Raw genomic sequence first — 26,193 nt, 5'->3', positions numbered from 1 at the left:
GGCCAGGGCTGCCCAGCACCATTGACAGGTGGCTGGTACTATGTCCGGTCACCTCCGAGAGCTGCTAATTGCCTGGCAGCACCCCCTTGCTGTCTGGTCCAGCGCCCCGTGCTGTCCACCTGACCTTCAGGCTGGGCCTGCTGTGATGTCATCTCAGCAGCCCCCTGTGAGCGCCTCCAGCTGCGGGGAGCTGGATCCTGGCCTGCTGCTTCTTGGCGAGCCCTGAGCGCCACGCCCTCGTGGGCGGGACAGCACCAGCTTGGATGAGCAGCTTCTGCACACTGGACGCTATCTGGGGTGAGACAGCCGCCACCTGTGGCCTTGAGAACGCGTTTCCCCTGTTGGTTTAATAACCCCCATTGCTGTCCCTGTGTGGTCTTGCAACTGTGTGGGTGAAGAACCCATACACAGCGACCTGCCCTCTACTGGTGCTGTCCCTTGAGGCTACAGCCCCCCACAGCCCCATTTCAGGAGGAGAGATCCCCGACCACAGCGCCAGGTCCGGACAGGGTTGCCGAGCACAGGATGGTCCAGGCCCCTCTCCCAAGCGCGGGTGATGCTGGTCTCAGCCCTGGCAGCCTGGAGACAACAGGCAGTGGGAAGCAGTTCTTGGGTTCGCTCTGCTGCTCCCCAAACACTGACTGAAGAGCTGCTGCTGACTGCTTGACAGCTGAAACATCCCCAGGTCCCTTCCCCGGGACCTTCTGCTTCCCTTCTTTCCAGGCAACTGGAAATGTGGCCGACTTAGGAAAAAACCCAGACTACAAGCTTGGCTGAACCCCCCTGCAGCCCTGCGCTGGCCTACACAGCTGAGACACATCCCGAGTCAGGGTTCGAGGCTGGTGACTGGGCTGGCGGTAGTTCTGGGAGGCAACGTGATGAGCATGTCCCTCCCTACCTGGAGAGAAAAGGCCAGAGCTCACCCACGTTATCCACATAAGCTCATTACAACGCGGCCTGCAGTCTCACCTGGGAGCTCAGTTTGAAAGATGGGGGTGGGGCACCTGGGAGGAGTACAGGTGCCCTTCCAGAACGCTGCTATCTCTCAGGCACTTCCCAGTGCCCTCCCAGCCCGGCCTCTGGGTAAGCAAGGGTCCAGGGAGGGCCGCCACATCACCTCCAAGCCCCCGGCTGCGAGAGGGGTCTAGCTCTGTGGGCAGGGCGGGGCGTGGAGGGAGAGCTCGGGCAGGGGCAGGCTGCCCCACCCTTGGGGCCCTCCCCTGGCTTCTGGAAGCTCCCAGGGAGGTGGTGCCTGCACTGGGAGCACACTTGGATGGGGGGACAGGGAAGGAAGCTCAGAGGAGGGCCAAGTGAAGACTCGACAGCACCCCCCACTTAGCCTGACACCTTTTGAAGGGGATTAAAGAACTTGCCAATCTCAACACCACTAAGATGTGGCTAAAATCAGAAAGTGAGGGTGGTCTGTCTCCAAAGCCCACCCCCCTTTTATGGCCCTAAGCCACCCCCTCCACCATGCCCTAGAGGCTCCCCAGCGCCCCTTGTGGCCTGGCTCCCTGGGGTGGGTGGGGCTCAGGGCCAGCGCCAGCCCTGTCCCCAGGGACCTCTCAGTAGAGGACACGCCCGCCGGCCTGTGTTGTCTCTTCCTCAGCTGAAAGGCCAGATGGCACCGGTGGTGGGCAGAGTTCCAAGGATTTGATGCCAGAACTGCAGCCCTCGTGGTTTGGGAGAGAAGATAAATATTGTGGAAAACCCACACAGTCACTCACGTAATGATGATGAGCATCAGGGCTTGTGAAGGGCAGGACAGGCCGGTGCCACACAAGCGCGAGGCGGACCCACGCCCGGTGTCCAGGTGATGAGATGGGGCGTCTTGGCCTTGAGCGCGGAGGCTTTAGAGCATTAGGCCAAGGGGTGGGTGGGACGAGGGCGTGCGTGCTGCATGTGTGGCCAGGGTGGAGGGGGCAGGCGTGAGGCCGGTTCTGAACAGAGCTGCACGGGTTCTAATGGCCTAACCACGCAGGCGCCAACGAGGAGCGGGCAGAGAAAGTGACCGTGAGGATCCGGTCTCAGGTCCCTGGCACAGGGTCTCTTTGGATTGTTCCCCTCACCCCTGGGCCTCCTAGGACAGGGTCCCTAAGCATTGCTGGGGGGTAGCTTCTGTGCTGAGAACAAGATGACCTCTCCGGGAGAGGGGAGGCTGGTTGAAAGTGAAGATTTTTTTGGCTGGGCAGTGCTGCCAGCTGAGGTGGGTCCTGGACTGACGGGTGGACACACATGGCTGTGTGGGGGAAGTCCCAGAACCGCCTCACCCCCTGTGGTCTCACCCATTCAAACCTTCACAAGCAACCCTCAGTGCACAACTCAGACATAAAGGTGGTTCAGGCCCAACCCAGCCTCGACGAGGAGCCTGCTACCAGGCCAAGAAGCTGACCAGTGCAGAGGTGTAGCCCACATGCCAGGCAGGGGGCAGTGGGGGCAGGAGGTGTCTCTGCCCAGGGAGACCTGGGCGGATCTGGAACCTGCAAGCGCTTGCTAGAGCCTGAGGAAAGGCTCAGGGCTGTGAAGGCCCCGGTGTCACTGGAGGACAGTGGCCAGCGAGGGCAGGGCAGTGGGGAGGAGGAAGGTTCCAGAAGGAGATGGCAGCAGTGCAGGCCACTGCTGTAAATTGTAACTACACCTAAAACCAGGGCTGAAAGAAACAGGCACGGATGAGCCGGGCTCATGGGGCTCCCTGCCTGGCCCAGGGGCGCCTCTGCACTCCAGTTTGGGTTTTGAAAGGGACTTTCCTCCTACCGATTTCTGGGGGACGGGGAGAGAAAGCTCAGCAGGATGTCCTAGGCAGCCGGGCAGCCGTGATGGGTCCTGAAGACCTCCCAGACCTCCCCGCAGCCAGACCGGCAGGAGCCAGAGTGGGGAAGGTGGTGCCTCTGGGAAGCAGGGCTCCCCAACAGGTGAGGGGGTGCTGAGAACTCGACCTCTCCCTACCCTCCTCGGGCTGAGCTGATGTGAAGATGAAAACTTCTCCAGCACCACGGGCTGGGCTCACTGTCCCCCTTTTAAGACACTCCTCTCCCGCTCGAGACCCAGAGTGAGTTCGGTGCCACGGCGGCTGTCGGGAAGGGGGAGGATGGGTGCATGGCGTACGTCCCCACGGCTGTGTCCTGAGAGGCAAGGCCTGGGCAAAATCAAGCCATGGAGAGACACGCCACACGACGCAGCCACGGGCACAGGGCTGGCCTGGCTGTGCGGGCCAGGCTCGGGGAAGGGGTGGTGACAGGCTGTCTACTCAACACCCGCGTCCTCGGTGATGGAGGCATGCATGCTACCAGCCCAGCCCCCCTGCTCCCCCAGCCACTGGTCTGTCTGGGACTAACTGCACAGATGCTTCCCGCGGTGGGCAGTGCATGTGCCCGTGGACCCGAGAACCTGGCAGCTGCTGGGCCCCAGCCCGGGCCCAGGGCGGCTTCGCCCTCTGCCGCCTGGTGTTTTGTGTGCTCCACGAGAGGTGCCAGGTGATCACTGCAGAGGCCCTGGCACTTCCCGTCCTCATCCACACTTCCTGCCTATCTCTGCGCAGCAGAGAGGATGGGCTGCCTGCGTGGAGCTGGAGGGCAGGGAGGGAGGGCAGTCAGGTGCCCAGAACACGGGGCCCTGCAGCGAGGAGCTGCACAGACTGGCTTGGCTCCACCCCTCCCCCGTTGACGTCGGACCTCCAATTAGCCCTGAGTGGGGCAGGACACCGTGGCGGCCAGCGCTGAGTAACCTTGAGGTGGACTCGGAGAGGAGGCGGCCGGCAAGCTGGCTGATTAACAGGCCCCAAGGAGCTGGGAGTAGGAAACGGCGCTAATAGCCCCCAGGCTTCCGCCCTGGTGGCTGGTCAGTGTCCCCTCTCCGTGGGGCTGGCCACAGTGGGCTTTAAGGGAAGCAGGGAGCACCAGCTTGGGGGTCCAGGGGACCTCAGGCCCCAGGTCTCCTCATGGAGCCGGGGACTCTGCAAACAGCTTGCTCGGTCCAAACATACGCCCCCCGAGGCACCAGCTCCAGGGTGTCCGAGACGCTGGCCTGGAGACCCGTGGCCACTCTTTCCCTGGAAACGGCGGGCACAGAGGCCCCGACCGCTGCCTCCATGCTGTGGCCTGGGGAGTTCTCCAGGGGAGCCGGCGCTGCCAGGTCCTCAAAGGGAGGCCACAGACTCGTCCTTGGACCAGACTGAAAACCCAGGTCTCCATGCCTGGCTCTGCCCACAGCCAACCCGAAGCGGCCCCACCGTGCTCCGCGGCCCTCCCAGATCCACAAACACCGCCCGGCATCTGCTCAGCTGCCCCGTCTGCGGTAGCTCCCTCTGCACTTGAAGGCTTATTAAAATGTACCCTGGCCTACTCTCGGCTCATCCCAAGCTCATGCTAATGAATCAGATGTCACCATTAATATGCAGCCTATTTGTTCAGCCCTGCCTGATGTGAGGCCCCTCGCGCCCATGCCCCACATACCGCCCCGCCGGTATCTGCAAGCCCCTCGGCTTCTCGGGCTTCTGCTGCCTGCTCGGCCACCCTGTGCGCCGGAGGCCGTGACCGTGGCTAAGCACAGTTTGCAGGGCCACAACCGCTCCCCTGGGGGAGCCTGGCCATTACTGCAGAGTGAGTGCTTTATTTAATTAAACAATCACTGCCAGGGCCCCGGGGCACTACTAGAGACTCCAGACCTGCTCCTAACAGCCGTCCTGGAAGGGACCGTGAGCTTTGCGCCTGCTGCAACGCATCCAAGTCAGCGGGTCCCTGAAAGTACCACAGGCTCATTTGAGATGACAGGAGGGGGTGAGGGGTACACATCTGCTGCCTGGCTTCTGAGTTTGCACAAGGTCTTTGAGCACAAGCCACGTCACTCTAAATCTACTGGGAGGTTGTGGAGTTTGTAACTACTGCTCAGTCCTTAGCTGCACACTTTTGGGGGGACGGAAGCAAATGATAAAGGGGAGAGGAGCTGGGGACCTGAAATCAACACCTGGCACATACATTCTCTTCAAGAACACAAAGTCCCCCAGATGTTAGCCTTACTGGGGGTCCATCTCACAACACGTGCGAGCACCAAATCAAGAAGCCGTAACATGTTCATTTTACATCAATAAAAGGTTAAAAATTTGCCCCCAAGTAGGAAGAATTATGGAGTTTTTGTAGCTACAGTAATAGTGATAAAGAATGATAATGGGGACATCAGTGCCTTCTTGCGTGGGTACAGAAGTGGACAAAGTCACTGTGAGCTCCGTGCCCAGAAACCAGAGGTCTGGAAGCAGAGGGGCCTGGAGCTTGCCTGGGGTAGCTAAGGGGTCACGCACAGCAGAGCGGCCAGGACCAGCCCGGGTTGTGAGGAGCAGCACAGGGAGCTGCCCCCGACTGCACTACTCACAAATAAGGTGGGTTCAGGCTCCAGCCCAGGGTCTGCTGGGATCAGCGTGAAGTGTGTGTATAAAAATGGTCCCAAAAAAGCACAGTGCAGAAGGTCCCCAGCGGGTGAACGCTCCCCATGGAGACCTGTTTGGAAGTTTCCCAACCAAATTGGCCTGTGCTTGAGCGTGTGGGTTCTGGGGAGCATGTGAGAGTGTGCGGGAGTGCAAGCGCGCGCACGTGGAGGCGGGCTGCTCACTACGCCCACCCAGGCCCTGCCCCCGCTTGGGTCTAACCACCACAGCCTTGGCCTTGAACGTGAGGACACCTCCCTTCACAAAGGGCTGGCCCTCCACAAGTCCTATTTATAAGCACCGCATTTCCACAGAATGCCATTTTAAACACCGAAGAGAGACCGCAGCGAGCCCTTCTGCAAAGTAAGGCACCGCTTTGTAACGATAATTACCCCCTGGTTTTGCTCCATACTTTGGCTTTTCACATCCTGGGGTTTCTGAGGAGTTGAGTGTGTGGGTGGGCGGGTGCTGGGGCACAAGATGCTTTCCTGCCTCCAGGCACTTCCCTGGTGACTGGGGAATGGAGGGGGAGGGGGGAGGACACAGGATGAGGAGCTGGACAGGTCAAACTGCCATTAACCTGGGTGCCAGGACCCCACTGGCTGGCTTTGGACAAGCGGCATTTGCGGGGAGCATTCACTCCTTGCCTGAGGGGGACAGGCCCAGGATGCTGAGTGCCGCCACGAGAGGGGGCCTGACAAGAGCCAAGCCCTCTTCACACAGCGGCGCAGCTCGGGGCCAGGGACTGTCCGGCAGAAACCATCGCCGGTGTCTTGTGCTGCCGGTTCCCGGAACCTGGTGTCTTGATTTGGGAGTGGGGGGTGGGGGAGCCAGGGGGATTAAGCCTCGCTCATCCTCAAAGCTGGTGAGCTGGGTACCAGCCACGGCAGAGGTAGGGCGTGGGCCGTGATGGATGGCAGGCTTAATGCTGGCAGACAGAACCCATGTCCCTGAGAGCAGCATTAAAAATAAAAACAGTCCTCTTATTGAGCTGGAGGAGAAAGCTTGGCCAGACACCCAAAGGCGTTGGGGGCGGGTCAGCGCGGCCCAGGGGAAGGCGGGAGCTGGCCTGGCAATGCTGGGCTGTGCTCTGTGGGCCTGGGAGGGACTGAGGCCGCGCCCAGACAGCAACCACTGGGGAGACGGGCAGGGTACTGCGGTGGGGGCTCAGGGGTCCGTGGCAGGAGTTCAAAGCCACAGTGTTGGGGTGATGGGGTGACCCAATTTCCATTTAGAAAGGGCTGGGGGGATGGAAACGTACCAGAAAACAAGGAGCCATCCTGGGTGTGAGATTTATAGACAGCTCCTCGGGGCAGGGGTAAGAAAAAAAGAAACAGAAAGAAAAACACAGACCTGTCCCTTATTATTGATTTCCTTGGAAAAGGAGAGAGACACGGTAATCCTTTAAAGTCAGCCAACTCAATCTGAGCGCGGTTATTGTTTGAAGTGAGAACTCACTCCACGCTGGAGACTCGGCTCCAGCTCAGGCATTGGCGGACGCATTTGGGGAGCAGGGAAGAAGCCCGTGCTTCCTGGAGACCGGGATGGCTGAAGGCCCTGCAGAACATCACCTGGTCAGGCTCCCGGCGTGGGCCAGGGGCCTGGTCAGGACGCCCACCCTCTCACTGCCCTGCGTGACTGGCACCTTCCCACGGGCTGGGAGGGCAGGGAAGGGTGAGGCGTGACACAAACGTGACCTTCCTGGGGCCTCCGGAGCCGAATGAGGAGCTGACAAGAAGCACATTGGGGGAGCAAGAGAAAAGGAAAAGAAAGAGGAAGGAGCCTGGTGGGCCCCCAGCATCATCCTATGAAGGGGTACTCTGCTACCTGGGTCCCTGTGAGCAGCAGCCTCCCGCCCTGGGAGTCAGACAGGAGGGCGGGTGTCACCTTTCTGGGGGAGAGCTGTCTCCCTAGCTCAGGGCCCTGCTCTGTTTCCGGGTGGAGCCCGCCGGGTGGATGGCTCCATGACGACCACCACGGGGCCTGTGGGCTCCCGGCCAGCCCTGGCGGGGGCACCCCCCTTCCTTCCACCCCGGGTTCCCGGCGTTGCGAGAGCCGGGTGACTCGCACACCGCGTCCTACTGGCCTTGCGCTCTGGGGGCACGTGGTGGTGCCCGGGGCTGAGGCAGTGTCCCCAAGCGTCCCCGGGTCCTGTGACTCGCTGCTGCTGATGTAACTTGTTGCTCACACTCACTTTCCCTCCTCGCTGGGCCTCGAGGCCTGCAGGCCACCTCCTGCCCCAGAATTGGTAAGAATAAATATTCAAGTGATGGCAGCAGTGACCCACTTATTAGCAGATGCCACAGCCCCAAGGCACGGTGGCTGATGCTGAAAGAACAGAGAGACAGCGGCAGGGGAAGGGAAGGGATGTGTCCTTGGGAAGACGCGCTCACTCCCAAGGCTACTTGAGTGAACAGGAGAAGTCGGCTTTGCTGTCTCGGAGCAGCAAGACAGACAGCAAATCAATCAGGCAGACGGGCGGGGGGCAGACGCGGATCACGGAACAGACACCATCGCCCCGACTCAGCAAAAGCTGAGCTCTGTGGGCTGACCAACAGGAACCGGCTCCTGCCACCCCAGTACGTCGTGGTACAGGGCACGAGAACAGGGCTGCCGGCCCGAAGAGCTGGGGGTCCCCTCTCTTGCCTCTACTCTGGGAGCCTGGGGAAGTTGGTCTCCAAGTTTTAGTTTTCTCTGCTGTAAAATGCGACGAGGCCATGTACACTGCGGCGTGGCCGGGAGGACTAAGCCAGAACGTGGACATAACTGGTGGCAGGTAGCACGCACGCCAGGTGTCACTACAGGAGGGGCCTGTGGCTCTGTGGGGGGCAGGGGGTGCACTGCTTCCCACTCCACCTTGTGAGCTGTTTTAGGAAGAAACTCTTGGCTATAAGTGCTGCGGATGGATGGAGGAGAGTTTTATGTAAGACTGAGCCACAGTGGACAGAAAACTTGGCTTCTTGGCAGAGAAAGGGAGAACCGGACTCTCGGGGAAGGCTGAGGAGGATCTGTCCATCGTTAACTTGAACTGAGCCTCAGGTCGACCTAACTCTCTAGGAGGAGTCCAGCAGATGGAGCTCCCCCTCAAAGGGGGTGTCCAGGAGGGTTCGGGGGAAAGCCCCTCTGCCTGGCAGAGGTTGGCAGGTCACCCGCTGCGCACTGTCATCTCCCGGGCCACCCATGCTCTGGAGGTCGTGCTCACAGCCACCGTGGTCAAGGCAGGGTGGCAGACTAGGGGGGCCCTGTCCTGTCCCAGGCAGCTTGGGAGGCCTCAGTACCACCAGTTTGCGGAGGAGCACTACTCCGCCACGCCGGGCTCTGCTGGGCCGGTGCCTGCCGGGCTGGCAGTGCCCCAGTGGCATCTGTCCACCTGCAGGTGTGGCTGCCGCCCTGTGAGTGGAGAGGAGCTTTCTGCAACTTGCGGAGTCGCATGGTCCCCTCGGGCTTTCCTCTGACACTCTCAAGGAGGAAGAGACGGTGACAGGGCCCAGGCGCCCCAGTGACAGCTGGGAAGTGCTGCAGGGTGAGGAAGAGAAACAGGAGGGTCCGGCAGACCCCAGCACGTGCAAGACTGGGCCTGGCTCCTTGCCGCGCCAGGAGAGAGCAAAGTGCTGAATCCTGGCTGTTGCCTCCCAGAGCGGGAGCAGTTCAGCAGAAAGATGTCAAGATATCCTCAGCCGGAGGCAAGGTTACTGGCTTGGAAGAGGTGGGGCATCCAACATGCTCCCATGTGACCCTTCCAAGGAGCAGGAGGGTGGGGGGTAGGGGAGGTCCTGAGAAGCCAAGGCCTGCGAGAACAGGTCCCGGGGCTAATTCTCATGGATCCTCCTGGCAGGACCAGGTCACTGCTGGGATGCCAGGGAGTGAGTGACACTGGGCCCCTGCCCTGAAGCACCGGGCTCTGGCTACTCCGAGGGAGGACAGGGAAACACTGACTCATCAGCCGCACTAGCAGCCCCAAGATGTGGACGGAGGTCGCGGGACAGGAAGGGGGGAGAAGGGAGGAATTTTCCACTGGTTAAGGTCAAGTGCTCTGGGAGACGACTAGGAGCTGCTAGTGGAGAGAGCTCCCTTCTCGTAAGCAATCATGATGCCACACGCAGGCCAGCCTCTGGAGAGAGCTAATATCCCGAATAGTCTCATTCTCCGTGTGCATCTCAATAGCATTCCCAGGAAGACAGAGCTCGCTTCCAGAGACTTTCTGAAAATTAAACCACAAAATAAAAGCCTGTACCTTTATCCCCTAGAACATACTGTCCCAGAATAGCAATGAGGAAGTGGGTATTACGAGGCCTATTAAACATGCAGACGGATGGGCGCCCGGTTTACCTGCGACAGGGAGACTGGGTGCTTTAACCGCTCCTGCCCTCTGCCTGGTCCAACATCTTTTGGGCAGAAAAACCAGAAACAGCTGGTAGAAAGAGAAACACTGGAACTCTTGAGAAGGGACAGACCACCACCTGAACATGGATGATGGGGGGCGGGGGAAACGAGGACCCACCGCCCCAGGATGCGAAGAGGCCATGTGACAGAATGGACAGGAACCCCACAGGCCAGGCTTGGAGGCGACGGTGCCCGCATCGCCTGTGGCAGAGCTCAGGACGGAGGAAGAAGCCTACACCTTTGCAAGTTCTCCAGCTCACTGATACAGGGAGGCCAGAGGAGCACGCAGAGTTTCTGGGGGGGCTGGTGTGCAGTAGTCACAGCCCCCAGGTGCCACGGGCAAAGGTGTAAAACACCTCTGAGAGGTGAAGTCCATTTGCCTGTATTCCTCTGAGCAAGTCTGAGATGCATCTGAACTGAGGAGCTTCCAGATAAACCAAAGCCCCCGGCAGTGTGAAGGGTGGGGGTTCGGGGGGTTGGGGTGGCAGGGTGGGGTGTCAAATAACCAGGGAGAACCGGCATGTTCTGCTCATCCTTCCCTCCGTTTCTGTAGCTTTTGGAGGCCCAATGGCAATTAGTTTTATGAGTTATAAGTGTAATATCTGGGAGATGAAGGCAGTAATTAATGCCCGTCTGCTTTCCTGAAGGGTTCCTTCTGTTTGGTCAGAGAGTTATTGAGCTGGAGGGAGGGAGGCTTCCATCATGTGGAGGGTTTATAGGAATAAGTGAGAGAACAATTTAATAAGGCAATAATAATGCTTCTAAATAATTCACTACGCAAATGGCAGCAGCCAATATGCCCAGCGCTCTGTATATATTTTGCTGGGGGTGGGGGGTGTGTGTGTGTGCCAGGGGGATTATGCACAGACCCCAGAAGCCTCCCCAGAAAAGACCCACCTAAGGGACTCCACAGCTGTCCCTTGGCCATGGATGTGCTCCCGTGTCTGTGCTGAGCCTCTCAGACCCGTTCCCCCACCGTCACCTCCTGCTCGGATATGGCGCTCGAGACGGGTCCTCACATTACTAGTACTTTTGCTAACTTTCTACGTCACGGCGTGTTGCAATACCAAGAGGTCCCCTGGCAGGCCGTCCCAGCTGTCCAGCTAAGTTTACTCTGCCCACCACCAAGGCTGGGGTAGTGGGGCAGGATACCAGGGAATTAACTTGCTACCCCATTGCCACCAGGGGGAGGGCAGTTTTGGGGGGAAGGAACAGATTCTTAGATACACTTCCACTCCAAGACAAAATCCTAGCCGTGGCTGACCGTACAACAGGAAACAGACCAGAGTCCTCGAGAAATAGTTCCCTCCCCTGCGTGGGTCTGGGTTGCCTTTGGCAGGACAGCAGGGCGGGATCGGGAAAGCAAAGAACCGCTTGGGGGCCCTTGGGGCTCACCAATACCGACCCAGATGACACAGCTGGCAGGAAACCTTTCGCCAGCCTGGGGATAATGAAGTCAAGAAGCCAATTTCCCCAAAGACTGGCTCTCTCCCGCCCTGCCTCCCCTCCAGATCAGCTAAGTGGCCACGTGTCGAACTGTATCACCTAGCACACCTAAATCTGTGTCAGGGCTGAGGAGGACCAAGAGGAAGCAGAGAATATTAATAGACGCTGCACAGGGGAAAGGGAAACATTTCTGAGTCCTGCCCGCAAAGCAGGCAGAGATGAATAACCGCCCTGGGCTTTCTGTCTTGTTACCCGAGACCCATCGGTGCGTTGTTTGGTTCGACACTCCCCGCCCCGGCACTAGGCAATCAAGACAAGCCTGGAGATCCATCTTCCTGCCTTGTCTGCGGGAGGGAGGTAAACAGCAGAGGGCCGGGCTGCCGCGTGGCTCCGGAGAGCCGTGTGCTTCCCGGGCAGGAAGAACGCCCCACCCACCAGCTCCTGGGCTGGCCAGGGGGCAGGCAGCGCACAGGAAGTCTCCAGAAAGGCAGCCTGGGAGCTGAGAGAGCTCTGCCAAGCGGCCCCTTGAACCCTGAACTGAATTTACAGGTTTACAGGCGTTTGTGGCCCTGGAGCTGGCAGCACTGGCTGGCCGACAGCACGCCACTGCACTGAGGCCTGCTGCCAGGCCATGTGGGGGTGAGTCTGGAGGCCCTTGCTTTGCCTGGGACCATGCCCTGCGATCAGCCAGGGTGCGGAGCTAGGGAAAGAACCAAGGTGACCGGGCCAGGCCGGACGCAGCGCCGGAGAGGCAAGGCCAAGGCCCACTCCTGAGGTAGACGTGGCCCCGGGCCCACTCACCAGGTAGATGCGGTAGGCGTCCACTCGGCGCAGGGGTCCCCAGCACCGGTCCGTGTCGTTGTACTTGGTGCCGGCCTCCACTCCACAGGAGTCGTTGCCGGTGGCACTGCTGATAAAGACAACAGCAGCTCAGGTGGTCCCGTGTGGCCGACACAGCCAGGAGGCGATGTTGCTCATTACCAGCGACCTTGAACCCTCTGCTCCCAGACAGCTGCTTCAGGTCCAACCATCAGATGTTTCCCGAAACACCTTCCCATCCCGCCAGTTCCCAGGGATGCAGGGGCCCTGCTGGGAGTCCAGCCACCCTCCCAAGGGGGCAGAAGGGACAGGAAGCCTGGGAGCACGTCTCCTGGGGACACAGCACACGCGTGTGGTGGGGGCCTTGGCGCCCTCCCCCACCAGCTGCCCGCTGCCTGGCCTGAGCTTCTGCCCTGAGGGCTCTGCCTGAGGACGCCGCGTGGGGCCAGGGCGGGGGCACTCACCAGGTCACCTGCATGAGGGAGAGGGGCACGGCAGCGGCGTAGATGGCCAGGTCCCCGTACAGGTAGATGATGATGCAGAAGTAGAACAGGTTCACCCCCACTGCGAGGAACAGAGGTGGGGTCAGGGGTTGGGGCAGGGAGAGGAGTCTGTTTTCTTGACTAAACTTCTACCCCATCCAGAGTTGTCAGGTCTCCGAGAGGTTTACTGTCTCACAAAAGTGGGAAACACCCCAGAGTCCTGTTCTGGCCACATGGTGACACTGGCGGGAGGCTTGGGCCTAGGGATGGGGGGGTTCCAGACGTTTTGAAGGTCCAGGGTGAGTGTGAGGGGAAGACTGGCCAGAAGGGGCACTCGGGACAGGTGGCCGAGGCAGAGCAGAGGCCTGGAGGCAGGAGCCAGTCCCGCGCCACCTCCTCAGCTGTGCACAGGGGTCCTAGACAAAGGTCTCTGCGGGGGGCCTGAGAAGCAGGGAGATGGCAGGAAACGGCCCACGCCTGAAGCTGAAATCGAGGGGACGAGGTCCTTGATTTCCAAAAACCAAGGGCGCCCCCATGAATGTGCCGTCACCAGGCACCGATGGGAAGGGGCGCCTGGTAAGGCAAGATGCGGGTGCGTGGCGGCCCCTTTGCAGGGGCTGACCTGGACCCCGCCCCTCACTGAACCGGGCGCTGGGAGCCCTGAACCCCACCCTGTCCTGTGTGCTCAATTCCAGATGCGATTCCAGCTCGGGAAAAGAATCTGGGCCCTACAACCTCAGGGTCACGGCCCGAGACAGCCAGCCTTGAGTTCTGGTTCAGTTTGAGGGCGCGTTTTTGATGTCACTGGTCTCAAGCTGCTGGCGTCGCCGAGAACAGAAAGAAAAATGAAGTGACAGTTCCCTTCTGATCCTGGTGGCTCAGAAGTCTCCAGGGTCCCTAGGGGGAAGCTGGGGACATGTCCCTCCCAGGCAATTTGAGGTCAGCCCTGCTCTGAGATGAGGGTGCGGGGGGGAGACTAGAAGGGAAGCTGGGAGCACCTCAGAGAAACTCGCTGTCCAAGTTCAGTGGTCCCAGGGTCTGCCCGCCCCTCACACCCCAGTCCCACCACGGCCTGGCCCGGGGCCCAGCTTGTCTCTGCTCTCCCGCCAACACGCTCTGCAGGGAGGCGCTGGCCCCTCCCCCCAAGCCCCAGCCTTTCTCCCACCTGCCTGGTGTCAGCTCTGCTTGTAAGCTGCCACTGGCCTGCCCTGATCAATAAATTTCATTATTAGACACAAAATGGGAAGCTCAATGAACTTCCTGAGAGGACAGCAGGGGCTCGGCTTGGCATTTCTAATTACAAGAAATGAGTCTGGACCCCAGGGGAGCCTTTTGTGGAGGGTGGCAGCCCTTTCAAAAGCAACGATGACAATCTGGGGTTCGGAATAGAGCAGAGCAATGGTTTCCAACTGGGGGCGATCCCCCCCAACCCCCTACCGGGGACATGTGGCAATGTCTAAGGGTGTATTTTATCATCGTGACTGGGAGGTGCTGCTGACAGCTAGCAGGGGCCAGGGATGAGACCCAGCAACCTACAATGCATAGGACAGCACCCCCATCCACAGCACCCCCATCCACACCACCCCCATCCACAGTGCCGAGCTTAAGAAACCCCGGAGCAGGCAAGAAGCTTCCTCTAAGCAGAGGCTGCTTTCACATGAATGTGCTTATTTTCTATTAAACTGGGTGAACTAGGAGTCCAGTCTGAGGTGGTGGTGGACATGACAAAAAAACTAGCTCCTAGAGAAAATTAGAAAGGAGGCTTAAAACGCCTATGTCCTCCCTCTAACGTGCGTTTTATTTCAAAAGCTTGCATTTGGAAGGAGGCTGCTAGCGACTGCCAAGAAGAAACGTTTATGGCTCTCTTATCTCAGTCTAGCAAGATGGGGAGAGATAGAAATGGAACAAAGAAAAAGCACAGAAGATACAAGCAATCTGGCTTTCATGAATTCTGGAAGCCCTCTGGGAGGCTGGTCTAGCGGGGAGGTCGGCGCCAGATCCTTGGGCAACCTCTGGCTGACGATCACCATCTTCCAGACAGGACCGTCACATCACACTGCTAGCGACAGCCTGGCAGCTCAGTGTCCTGAGAAGCAGTCGAGGAGATTCTAGATTCCTTCATGCCCCCCTGCTCTAAGTCAGTGCCGCCACATTCAAGACCACAAAGAACCAGTGGAAACCCCCTCCCCCCGGTACACAGGGCTGACCCAGGTCCAGATCTCCTGAGATAACCGCAAGGGTGAGGACAGCTCGGGATGTGCCTGACTCTCTGAAGGGGGCGGGAACGGTTGGGCATTAGAGAAAAATCTGACAGCTCGTCTTAGAAAAGAACAAGACCTGCCGCGGAGGGGTAAGGTGCTGCTGCTGAGCTGTCCGGCCCCTCGGCTCGTCCCTTTCAGAGGCAGAGGGAGCGGGCGCCGGTGCGTGGGCTCCTGGCGCCCTCTGCCGGCTTCTGGGAAGATCCACCCAGGCGTGCGCGCCGCGGCTCTGCCTGCTGCCAGGTGGCTGACAGGGCTGTCCCGGACAGAACAGCCCAGAATCTGCAAACTGGGACTAGTCAGAAGCACAAAGCTGCAGCTGGTTCCATGGGCTCCCTTGGTTGGAGCGCGGCTTAGGGCTCTTGATCTGCACCAGCAGTAGGAGCTGAGCAGCAGGAGCGGCTGCTTTATTCTGACGCTGACGGAGGAGGAAGAATCCCAGACCACGTGGCGCAGTTCAGGCCTCTCGGCAAGGCGGCTTCTCGAAGGCACAGGGAGCAGGTGGACCATCCGCTCTACCCCACGGCCTGTCGGCCTCACCCCCACTTGTCAAGGTGCACCCCTCCTTCCGGGTGCTCAAGGCGGCAGAACGTGCCAGCTGGCCCTTTCCCCTCAGCCCCCTGGGAAAGGAGAATTTACCTTTATTGAAGAAGATGGAGGCCATCTGTCCCATTTCCACCCGGTCTGTGATTTCAAAAAGGTTCTGGGAGCCCCGTCTCTCTGTGGAGTGAGGAGGACAAGGACAAAGTGGATCTTCCATTTGAAAAACTCCTAGAGGGGGGTGTCGGGCTCACAGAATTCTCTGGAGCAATGAAATCCCCATGGGCTTCAAGCTCCTGAGAGAACTTCAAGTTTCCTGCTCGAGACATTTAAAGGCAACACATGGGGAGGGTCCCCGGGTGCCCGGCCCGGCGTTGGGGGGGAGGCGCGGTCACTCAGCGCTGGCGGAGCAGACCAGCAGGGAGTCCGTGTGTGTGTGGGCGGGATGGGAGGAAGGGAGAAGCCAGAGACCCAACCCATCTACGGCACCTCCAGCAGGAGACAGGCACTCGCTACTTCAAGAGCAGCGGGCGGGCCCGGGCTCCGTGTCTCGCTGTGCGGTCAGTAAGCGCTGGAACCAAGGGTGCGGCCCGAGCGTCCTGCTCTTTGTACGCTGACAGGTGCCTTCCGAGGAGCCAGCTTCCGTCAGGAAAGGCCACGGGGCAGTACCAGGAGGTGCCCCGGCCCCTGCTACGAGGCCCCACGGACCAGAGGGCCGTGCGGGCCTCCCAGAACCCAGGACTTACGCACTGACAGGATGGGCCGTTTCTCTGCCCGCTCGTAGTTGTCCTGCGTGAGGCCATCACTGTCGGAGGCCGAGGAGGAGTCATCACCTTCCTCCTCCTGGGGTGGAGAGGGTGGGCGGGGAGGAGAACAAAATAAGGGAAAAGAAGTTGTAAATAATGACTGAAAACTCCCAGGCAGGGGAGAACTGCTTCCTCCGCTATTTCTTTTTCTTTTTTTTAAAGATTTATTTATTTATTTATACAAGCACTGGGTACCGTCAGAAGCGCGGGAGGGTGAGAGAATTCACCAGAGCCAGAGTGGGGAGCAGAGCAGGCAGAAGGACCGAAATATACTGCTGAGGGGAGCAGCGGGCGGCAGGAGAGGTCTGCGCGCCATGTGGGACCCTCCTCCGGTGGCCGGGGAGCAGCCGGGGATCGAACCGGCGCAGCAGAGGCTGTGGGCAGCTTCGCAACCCGGCGCTCAACCGCTGCGCCACCGGGGAGGCCCTCCGCTATTTCTTTTTAGAGGGCATCTGACAAGGAAGCTCTGGACACTGCCTTGTGGTCACGCTGGGGCTCAGATGCACTCAGGTCAGTACCGCCCTGGGTGGGAGGGTGCAGGGTGACTGAGCAGAGGGCCAGGTCAGCACACTGTGGGGGCTAGGCTGCCCTTGTTCTGTGAGTTGGTGACGCCAGGCTCCAGGACTGAGGTCTTGGGGCCACGCTGTGGCCTAAGCCCTCCCTGCCCCGGAGGGTCAGTGCGGGCGGCCAGGGGCAGAGGCCCTACCCGGGGACAAGGGCAGCACACGCACCTGCCGGTTTTCCATCCTCTTCCAGTGGAGCTGCGCGTTGGCCGCCGCCATGGCCTCCATCACAAAGGTAGTGGTGACAAAGCTGCCGGGCAGGCCGAGTGTGTGGCCGAAGGCAGGCGGGGGGGTGGAGGAGGTACAAAGACAAAGAAGAGCCATTTTAAGACCTGACCAGACCCAACATGCCCAAAGCGTTCATTTTTCTGAGGGCTGTTCCCCAGGGAACTTTCGAGATGGATCTGACCTGATAAGAAAAAAAAAGTGTGTGTTCATACGGGACACCTTGCCAGTTGCCTTGATGTCCATGTCTACATTTAGAATGTATTTCCGATTCACGGAGAGGGAGGTGTGAAGGGAGCTGATGTGAGGGCAGGTGAGAGGGAGCTGGAAGAGGAGACCTGGGCTTGTTAGTGCTGCAGGGTGAGGGGGCTGCTGGGGCTGCATGGGGGGCTGGGGGAGGACGGACACCGGTTCGGAGAGTCGGGAAACGGGGGCTGATTCACAAGGCGTCTCCCCAAGGCTTCTGGAAGGACAGCGGCAGCTCTCACCTCTCCTTGCCGGGGCACAGCCGAGCGGTCAACTCCCAATCACGTGTGTGATGGTGGGCGCGCAGGCGAGGATAATTGAAAAGAACACTTGGCTCCAGAGTCTGGCCCCCCTCCACCTGCCTCCCCTTCTCGGCAGCACCTTACTTCCTAATAGCCAGGCTGGTATTAAAATAAGCTCGCATATTTATGGCCTGCATCGAGAAGGAGGTTGGGGGTTGCTGTCAGACATTTGCCGCGAAGTGGCTAGAGTGAAAAATCATCTTTTCTTTTTCTATACATTTAGAAAGGCAGGTTAAGTGGGAAAAGGAGAAATAGAGAGGCACCTGTACAGTCACAGGCGGGCAGGACAGCTGCCGAAAAGTCATCTTTCTTAAGGAGGCTGGCGCTCCCCAGCCCCAGCTGGAAGGCCTGGTGGCTCCTGTTACGAGACACTGGGCAGGTGCCTGCCAGACCCCAACACCCAGAACCAGCACCTCTGCTGGGCCCAGGGTCCTCTCCCTGCACTGTGGCACCAGCCCTGTGCCCTAGCACAGCTGTCACCTGCTGTAGGCGACTGCCCAGTGCACCAGCCAGAGGGCCGGAGGGCCAGGAGCTGAGCCCACATCCACTGCGTCTCCAGGGGGAGGGGGGCCAGCCCGAAATTCCCCTTCCAGGGGCCCAGCCCACGAGAAGGGTTCTCATTATCCTGCCTAAGTGACCGTTTTAAGGGCTTTGATTTCCCCTTCTTTGAGGAAGTAAAACGAAATCTATCTTAATTAAGGCGCAGAGAGGTTCTCTCGGTTACAAAGAAGCAGCTCATTGATCATGTTCAGATGTAAATGGGTTCAGCGGGGAGGGCATGGCACCTGCCTGGGGCGCCAGTAATCACTGCCCATTCGGATGGCTGCTCTGCTGGAGGTCCTTTCAAGGGGAAGGTAGGGCCCAGAGGACAAGGGCTTCCAGAGCTCTTGGCTGCCAGGGCCCACAGTATGTAAGGAGCCAATGGTACCCCAAAGTTACAGCAAGGCCCCCCCAAAGGAAAATGCATAAAAACCTGACAAACTCAGTTTTCCCATCCCAATCAGCCTCCTTAGGTATTAATTTGCCTCAACTACGAACCTCTCTCCTCCCAAGTGTCCACTCCTGCCCATCTCTGCTCTCATGCTGCCCACTAACTGCCAACTGCCTACCAGCGTGGCTTCCCAGGCCCTTTGCCCAGCTTTTCCATACAATTCATCCCTAACATGCTACAGCTGACCCGTTTCTTATCTTCACTGCTTACTGCCCTCCCCCAAAGATTGTCCATGAGGGCAGTGCTCTTGGCTTTGCCCAGTGGGGCACCTCATGCACCTGGGAACAGCCCGGGCTGTCTCTCTCAGAGGCACTTCCTTTTTGCAGTTAATGGGGTCCTACCTGGTTGATGGGACTGGACATGCTCAGGCCTAAGTCCCTGCCTAGCCTGGGGCGCTAAGAAGAGCCTGGTGGAGAATAGGCCTGGGACACACCGGCTGGCCAGTCCCAGGTGCCACATCTGGCCCAGGAGATAGAGCCCGGGAGTCCGGGTGAGGCCAGGGCTTCCTGTCACTGCCAGGCATAAGCCAGGATGGACGGACGCCGGCTTAGGTGTGTCCTTGTGTGCTTACCACTTACCCGGGGGGCAACCTGAGCAAAGTCTTACCTCCAGAGCGATTTCCTAGAGCACCTTAAATATTTGTGGGGTCCTTTAACGTAGAAGCTGGTTTCCCAGTGAACACAAAGGGTTGGGAAGGAAAAGGGACAAAGGTGTGGGGAGGGACAGACCCGAGTTAATGGTGGACTTCACTGTTGGGTGTTCTCAACCGCGCACAGCTCAGACTTAGATAGTGGGCGATACCATGTTATTTCAAACAAACAAAAAAAAGAGATGGAAACACCATATTAAAAAAAAGCACAATGACTCGTAAAAGGACCCAAGGGGGAGGTGGATCTGCCAGGAAGCGGCTCAGCCTGTCTTGAGGTCTCGTCTTTACCCCATGGGATTGTAGCTGCTCCATTAGCAGGAGACCCCGAGACCCTCCCGGGTCCCGCAGGACCCATCACCGCAGACGTCATCCCCAGCCCCGGCCCACCTCCCCACCTGCACCCCGCCCTGCGCGGCTTCTGGCCCACGCCGCCTCTCACCTCATGAAGGCCAGGAAAACCAGCAGGACCAGGCTGACCAGCCACCCAGCGCTGGCGAAGGCCTTGGGCATGGTGAGCGCGCCAGTGCCCACGATGAGGTTGAACATGTACACCAGCCCCACCTGGAAGAAGGGGAGCCACACTCAGGCCCAGAAATGAGCTGCCCTCCTGGCCCGCCCATTCCCGCCCAGCTCCCAAGGATGGTTCTGGGCGGCAGCAGCACAGGAGAGGCCGGAAGGCCAGATGTGTGACCCGAGGCAGGTGGGAGGGAGAATTCCTTGGGGGCCCCGAGGGGCAGGCTCTGCTCCCCGGTGCTGTCCTACTGGCCATCCCTGGTGTTGCAATGTCAGCTCGCAGCTCAACCAGATGGCAGCTTCCCGAAGCCAGACCATCGTATCTGGGGTGCCTGGCACAGGCTGAACCCCCCAGGGTTGACCTCAAAAAAGCTTCCACTTTTCCAAGACCACACACGCGTGACTGTCCTCATCTCCACCTGGTCTTAGTATGGTACTTCGGGGCGGCGACATCCACGCTGCCTTCCCCTGGCCTCCCCACGCTAACTGTAGGGATTTGAAAAACGACATATACTTCACATGCCATAAATCACCCTTTCCAGCACACAATTCTGCAGTCTTGGTATAGTCTTAAGGTTGTGCAAAGAGCACCACCTCAAATTCCATTCCATTACCCCCCAATTTAACCCCACATCCACCAGGTCCCTTGCCTGAGGCCCTGACAACCAAGCTTGGGCTGGGACGCTGGCCACAGCCTTCAGGTTTCAGAGGGAACTTGAATTCATGCCAACTCGGCCCTAATTCAGTCCATCACGATTGCTCCTCTTCAAGGTCTTGACCGTGCCACTCCTTAGTGACCTGATGCCTTCCAGAACCCTCTCCACTCCCACTGAACTTCCTCTGTCCTCATCACGACATCCAGTCCCCTCAACCCTCCCTTCCCAGACCACCCCCTCCACTGTGGCCTCGCTCCCTGCTCCCACCTCATTTACATCGGGCTGGTTCCCCAGAACACAGGCAGTGGCTGCCCAGCTCTACCCTTCTAGGCTCCTAGCACCTGCCTCCACTCACAACAAAAGCCACGTAAAGGCTCCAGGGCTGTAGATCTGCCTGGTTCCTCAACACAAGAACGGCCCCTTCCCCGAGGCCCGCCAGCACCAGACCAGCATTCCACTACTTCCCAGCACTCCCCTTGGTGAGCGCACAGAGCCTCATTCTCCAGGCCCCCGCCCTGCGACCCCCAACTCTCCCATGAACACTGCCGTTCCCAACATGGAGGTGACAGGGGCTTCTGACACATGCTCCCCACGCCTCACCCCATCCCCCGAATCTCAGTGTCTGGGCCCGCCCACCCCACTCCGGGCTGAGCTCTCTGCTTTCCGCTGCTGTGCTCCCTTCTCCCCTTCTGACACCGCCACCTCACTGCCTCTTCAGCAAACCCATGGAAGCAGCCACGCTGAACCTCTGTCCTCGATTCCAAACCCCTGCGCTTTGGGGTTTCCATCCCCCGAACTCTTTTGAAACTTCTTTCTTAAAAAAAAATCACCAAACCCAGGGTCTCCCTGGTGGTGCAAGGGGTTAAGTCTCAGCACTATGAAGCCATAGGCAGCCTCTGCAGCACGAGTTCGATCCCCACCTGGCCAGAGAGCTACCCACAGGGCGCAGCAGACCTCTCCCGTCTCACCTGCTGCTCCCCTCAGCAGCGGATTTCAGTAGATCCGCCTGTTCTGCTCCTCACTCTGTCTCTGGAGAAGCCTCTCACCCCCGCACCTCTGACCTACACCCCAGTTCCTGTATGTATAAATAAATAAGTCTTTAAAAAAAAAAAAAAGTCACCAAATCCAATGCTTTCCTTGGTCTTCATTCTCCTCACACTCCTGGCTTCAGCTGACCCTCGGCTTCTCCTCAGCGACCAGCCGATCCTGTGGCTTAGTCTCCGGAAGGGACAAAAGCGGACTGGGTTGCTCAGAGTCAGCCTTTGGGCAGACCGCAATCTGAACCCCCTGCCAGTCACCCCGGGCACACCCATCGTGGCCTCAGCGCCTTCCTTTCTCCATACCCTGGAGCGGATGATTTCATTCTGAGCGTCCTCTGCGGTTACTGCCTCTCGTGTGTAGCTTGAATCATTTCTGGCCCAGCAAACTCATGGTGTAGCATGAGTCTGTGCGCTGCAGGATGTCCAGCAGCAGCCCTGGCCTCTACCTGGCCTCCTGTCCTCTCTAACCCGGCAGACGTCCAGCTCGTTTCTGATTGTTTGAAAAAAGAACTGACTTTGTCTTTGGGAACACCCACCCCCTCTCGTTTTGACTTCCCCATTCTTCGAAAGATGCACTTTTTTTTATACCTGCAGGTCCTCGAATCATGTTTTGTTCCAGAGTTGAGAAAAAAACAATCCCAGCCCACGAGGAACGAAATGGTGAGGCTCCGCTTTCTTACACATCGTTTCACTTGGAGGCGTGGCCCAGGCCACAGGCGGGGGAGCTTCCGAGAGTTTCGACTTCTAAGATAACCACCTGCTAAAATTTTTTTACCCTAAACACACAAATTGCATGCTCTTTGCCCAACCTCTGTCAGATTTTTCTTCTTCTAATAGAGATAGGGATTGTCAACTGCCATTCTGGGGTCCCCCAACATTAGGGGCCCATTCCAATGTGCATCTACCACAAAGCCCTGGCAAACCATGCTCACTGTCTACTTTTGAATCCTGGGGGGCAATAATACTTTTGAGGCCCTCCTGTGCCTTTCTGGGGGCAGCCTGCTATCTGCGGTGGGGTCTGTGCCCTGTAGGATGCCCAGCAGCAGCCCTGGCCTCTACCCGTGAGATTCTAGTTCCTGCTTGCCCAATGATGATCAAAAATGTTTCCAGACATTGCCGAGTGTCCCTGGGGGCAAGACTGCCACCATGAAATAAACACACCCCCAGAGAAACGTCAAATACCCCTCAGTGAAAAAGAACTTTACAAAGACCTTAATTAGAGATCGACAGTGGCAGTTAGGAGCAGATGTGGCAGCCACATCTTGCTTTGCTGCTCTTTTTCAGGCCCAAACCAAGCACTTCTCCACTTCCTGGCCAGAGTGAAGGGCACACAGCGAGGCAGGAGGCAGGTGGTAGGTGCACGCCGAGCAGCAGGCCACGTCAAAGGCAGCTGTGGGCAGGAGGAAGAGGAACCGGCAGTCTCTCCTGCCACGTATGACAGTTCTGCAGGGTCAGCCTCCAGGAGGCGCGGCTGAAAGCTGGGGAATAAAGCCCAGCCGCGGTCTCCATAGAGAAGGCGGCTGCAGACCCAAGCCAGCGTCCTCCCTGTTGGGACCTGCCCTCCTCGGCTAGGCTGGAGCACAGTCCCTGGCCCCGGGAAGGCCGAGGGCCCTAGTGCTCCGGGGAGTGGGTGCAGCGGGAACCTAGCTGGCTCACCCGCAAACGTGCCGGGGGCAGGTGTCTCAACAGCTTGTTCTCTGACAGTTATCAAAGGAAACAGAGGCAGCTGAGATGCAGAAACAGCAGCTAGGACTTAAGGCCGCGAAGCCAGTGCTCCTTCCTTCGATGGCAACAGCCCCAGTCACGACAGGCAGGACACCAGCAGAGGCAGCACCCTCGGGAGCTGGGCTATGGGCCACCTCCCCCTCTTCTTGGATCACCCAGGGGCTGCCCCCTCTGCCCCCCCAGCCAGTACTGGTCTCCGGAGTGGGGACACAGATGCACCTGTTCTGAGGTGGGGCTTATTGGCCTGAGTCCTGTTCCTGTGTCCTGCACTGTCTTAGAGGGGGTCTGTCATCTGAGGCTCCCCCCACCCCCGCCCCCGTGAGGCTTGCCTGCCCTTTACAAACGTTTCATGCAGAATAAACAGGATGTTGAGGCAAACATCCTGGCACCCACGGAGGGGAAGAGAGCTGATGACAGGGTGACATGGGAGCAGGAGACGCTTTCTTGGGAACGACCATTCTGGGCACATCCACGGACTAAGCAAGCAAGCATCCAGGCCCCCGAGGCGGCAGGGCAGTCCTATCCACCACCTGTGGGGCTGGGGCCATAGGGAACTGGAAGTAGCAGCTGCAGAAAAGTCATTTCCGTGCCTAACTGATAACCTTACACCTTTCTCCTGGCCTCCTGGGGACCAAGGACCATCCCCCAGGGATGACAGGAGATGGTGTGTTATCTCCTCAAACCCCACCACTTACTCCTGGTACAGCCACCTCATCCTCCACACCACCCATCTCTTCCCGCCATCTCAGAGAACACATGCAGCAGGACAAAGGGACGGAGCAGGGCCTCAGACACAGCTCTCAGTAAAATCAAACACACGGGGGACAGAGGGAGAGAGAAAACTGGAGTCCACTGAAGCTCTCGGGCTTCGTTTCCCACAGGCACATACTGACAACGTGAGACCATCGCCCGTACAACTGGAGGAACAAGAACACGGTGTAGCAATGTTTTTGCCTCCCCGAACCCTCTTAGAGAAATGACCCCAAGTTCACAGACGTTAGGAGAAGCAGCATGTACCCTGGGGACTTTATGGACAGCGTGGTCATTTCATTGCTGATAGCAAGAGGAGGCCAGGAGCTGTTACACAATCCCTCAGCAGAGGTTCTTGTCATTCCAAGGTTTAAGATTTCCCCTGGTAAATGATCTAGCAGAAGCGGCTTCTTTGCTGCACATAATGCTGGACCAGCAGGAGGTGAGGAGGGCTTTTTCCAGCTGTTCCTGACCATCACATCCCAGCTGGAGTCAGTGAGGCCAGCAGAAACAAGAGCAAAGATCCCCGGGGCCAGGAAGGTAAGTGCAAAGTGGACAGCTCTTTAAGAGTAGCAAGTTCTAGGCCTCCCTGGCGGTGCAAGGGGTTAAATCTCAGCACTATGAAGCTATCGGCAGCCACTGCAGCACGAGTTCCATCCCCGGCCAGGGAGCTGACCCACATGGCGCAGCAGACCTCTCCTGTCTCCCCGCTGCTCCCCTCAGCAGTGTATTTCAGTAGATCTGCCTGTTCTGCTCCCCACTCTGTCTCTGGTGAATCCTCTCACCCCCTGCACCTCTGGCCTATACCCCAGTTCTTGTCTGCATAAATAAATAAATCTTAAAAAAAAAAAAAAGAGTAGCCAAGTTCTAGAAATTGGACTCTTGCTACGTAAGGTACTGCGCTGCTCTTCCCTGGGATACTTGGTAGGAAAGTGAATCAATCACTTGATTATTCCAACTCTCCAGCTACCCAGTCAGATGTGAGGACTCTGTGACGCAGCCATGATCACTCTCCTGCTACACAGAGAAGATAAACTGAGTGTCTGTGTGGGGGGTAATGCAGACCGAAGACAGTGAGAACCCATTCGCTCTAATTGTCCTAATTACACACTCCACAGAACAGCAACTGGAAATCCCTGCAGGCCCTCACCACTGTTTACATCATCCAAGACTATAAAAGTTGTGCAACTTAAAATTCAGCTAAGACCAAAGTGGTTTCCAACTGCTGAGATGAGCAGAACCCGGTGTCAACAGCCGTCCATCACTAGCCACAAAGGGCAGCACGGTCAGCACGTGGTGCAGCCCTGAGAGAAATGTTACAGTGAGCCAGGCAGCTTTGTTTTCCTACCATTCTCTGATCAACACCTCGAAAGTGAACACTTGACTCTCAGAATAAGTTTTGGGCCCTGACAGCAACTAACATGGCCTCACTGAATCCCCCTCCCTGGCTTTCACCAGGGTCTGTGCAAAGAGCAGGCGCTCATCAGTTACCCTCCGCAGGAAGCCGCAACCATGCCTAGAAGCCAGGAGCACGGATACGGGCAACAGGTTCTAAAAGTCACTCACGTAGGGAGAATAGAGCTCCCCGGTGTCTGTGATTTCACCCGCCATCTCCAAAAATGAGGAAGGGTCCGAGGCTCTGGTTCCTTCTGGTAGGGGCCGGCAGCTGCTGAGGTTCCCTAAGGCGAGAGAGCAGACTTCAACTTTAAACGGTCCTAGAGGGGGTGGGGGTGGTGAACTGAGGGGGGCCCCCCTGGCCTTTTATCACAGACACAGCCTCTGAATCTGTCACAGAGAAGGGGCTCCCGGGGGACAGCCACCCAGATGGTTTCCTCTAACTTCCCCTGCTGTGCTTCACTGGCTGCCGCGCGGACTCCATGTGGTATTAGGGGTCTGGGAAGTCGCCAAATGTCACCGGCCCCCTTTACACTCCCTGAGGTGGGTCTCCCCATTTAAATCAGGACTAGCAAGCGTCTGCGACCCGGGGCAGCCGCAGCCACTGCCTCCCCCGCCTAAGGCAAGGGGCTGGGGCTCTCCTAGCCAGCCCCATGCCCCACTCCTGGTCCCAAAACCTCTTCTTTTAAGGGGGCCTCGGGTCCCTGCTCCCCGACCAGCCCTGGGGCTCCCCACCCTCCAGCCTCCCTGGCTTGTCCAGCGCCCGCTCCACGCCTCTCCCCCGATCTACCTCCCTCCAGGAGGGGCCGCGAGTGTGGCGCCGCCCCAGCCCTGCCCCTCAGCCCGGCCGTCACCTGCGGCGCAGGTGTTCCGGGGCTCCGCGCCCGCGCCCGCCGCCTCCGGGCCGGGGCTGCACCGGCGCCAGCTGTCCCGCACCAGCGCCCGCAGCACGCATGCGCCGCGCCGGGGGCCCACCTTTTCCGCGCGC

The 26,193-nt window shown here is 58.7% G+C and overlaps 1 protein-coding gene across 2 annotated transcripts in view; it reads right to left on the bottom strand.

The window, feature by feature from the left end:
* Positions 1-26,105, bottom strand: part of TMEM104 (transmembrane protein 104) — a 50,313-nt gene extending 24,208 nt beyond the window's left edge. The window contains exons 1-8 of one of the 2 annotated variants that reach the window (XM_037491739.2): positions 26,060-26,105; positions 25,377-25,489; positions 19,566-19,687; positions 16,882-16,963; positions 16,091-16,187; positions 15,444-15,524; positions 12,529-12,628; positions 12,047-12,155 (exon numbers count right to left, since the gene is read on the bottom strand). In XM_037491739.2, coding sequence (XP_037347636.1) covers positions 12,047-12,155; positions 12,529-12,628; positions 15,444-15,524; positions 16,091-16,187; positions 16,882-16,963; positions 19,566-19,687; positions 25,377-25,421 — 636 coding nt within the window. In that variant the 5' untranslated portion in view covers positions 25,422-25,489; positions 26,060-26,105. The remainder of the gene's footprint in view (positions 1-12,046; positions 12,156-12,528; positions 12,629-15,443; positions 15,525-16,090; positions 16,188-16,881; positions 16,964-19,565; positions 19,688-25,376; positions 25,490-26,059) is intronic. The other variant, XM_037491740.2, reaches the window with a different exon arrangement.
* Between the last annotated feature and the right edge of the window lie 88 nt (positions 26,106-26,193).

This window comes from Talpa occidentalis, unplaced genomic scaffold, assembly GCF_014898055.3.
Source record: "Talpa occidentalis isolate TD23 unplaced genomic scaffold, MPIMG_talOcc4v2.1 talOcc4.7, whole genome shotgun sequence".
Lineage (NCBI taxonomy): Eukaryota > Metazoa > Chordata > Mammalia > Eulipotyphla > Talpidae > Talpa > Talpa occidentalis.
This window is presented reverse-complemented; position numbering and strand designations above follow the sequence as displayed.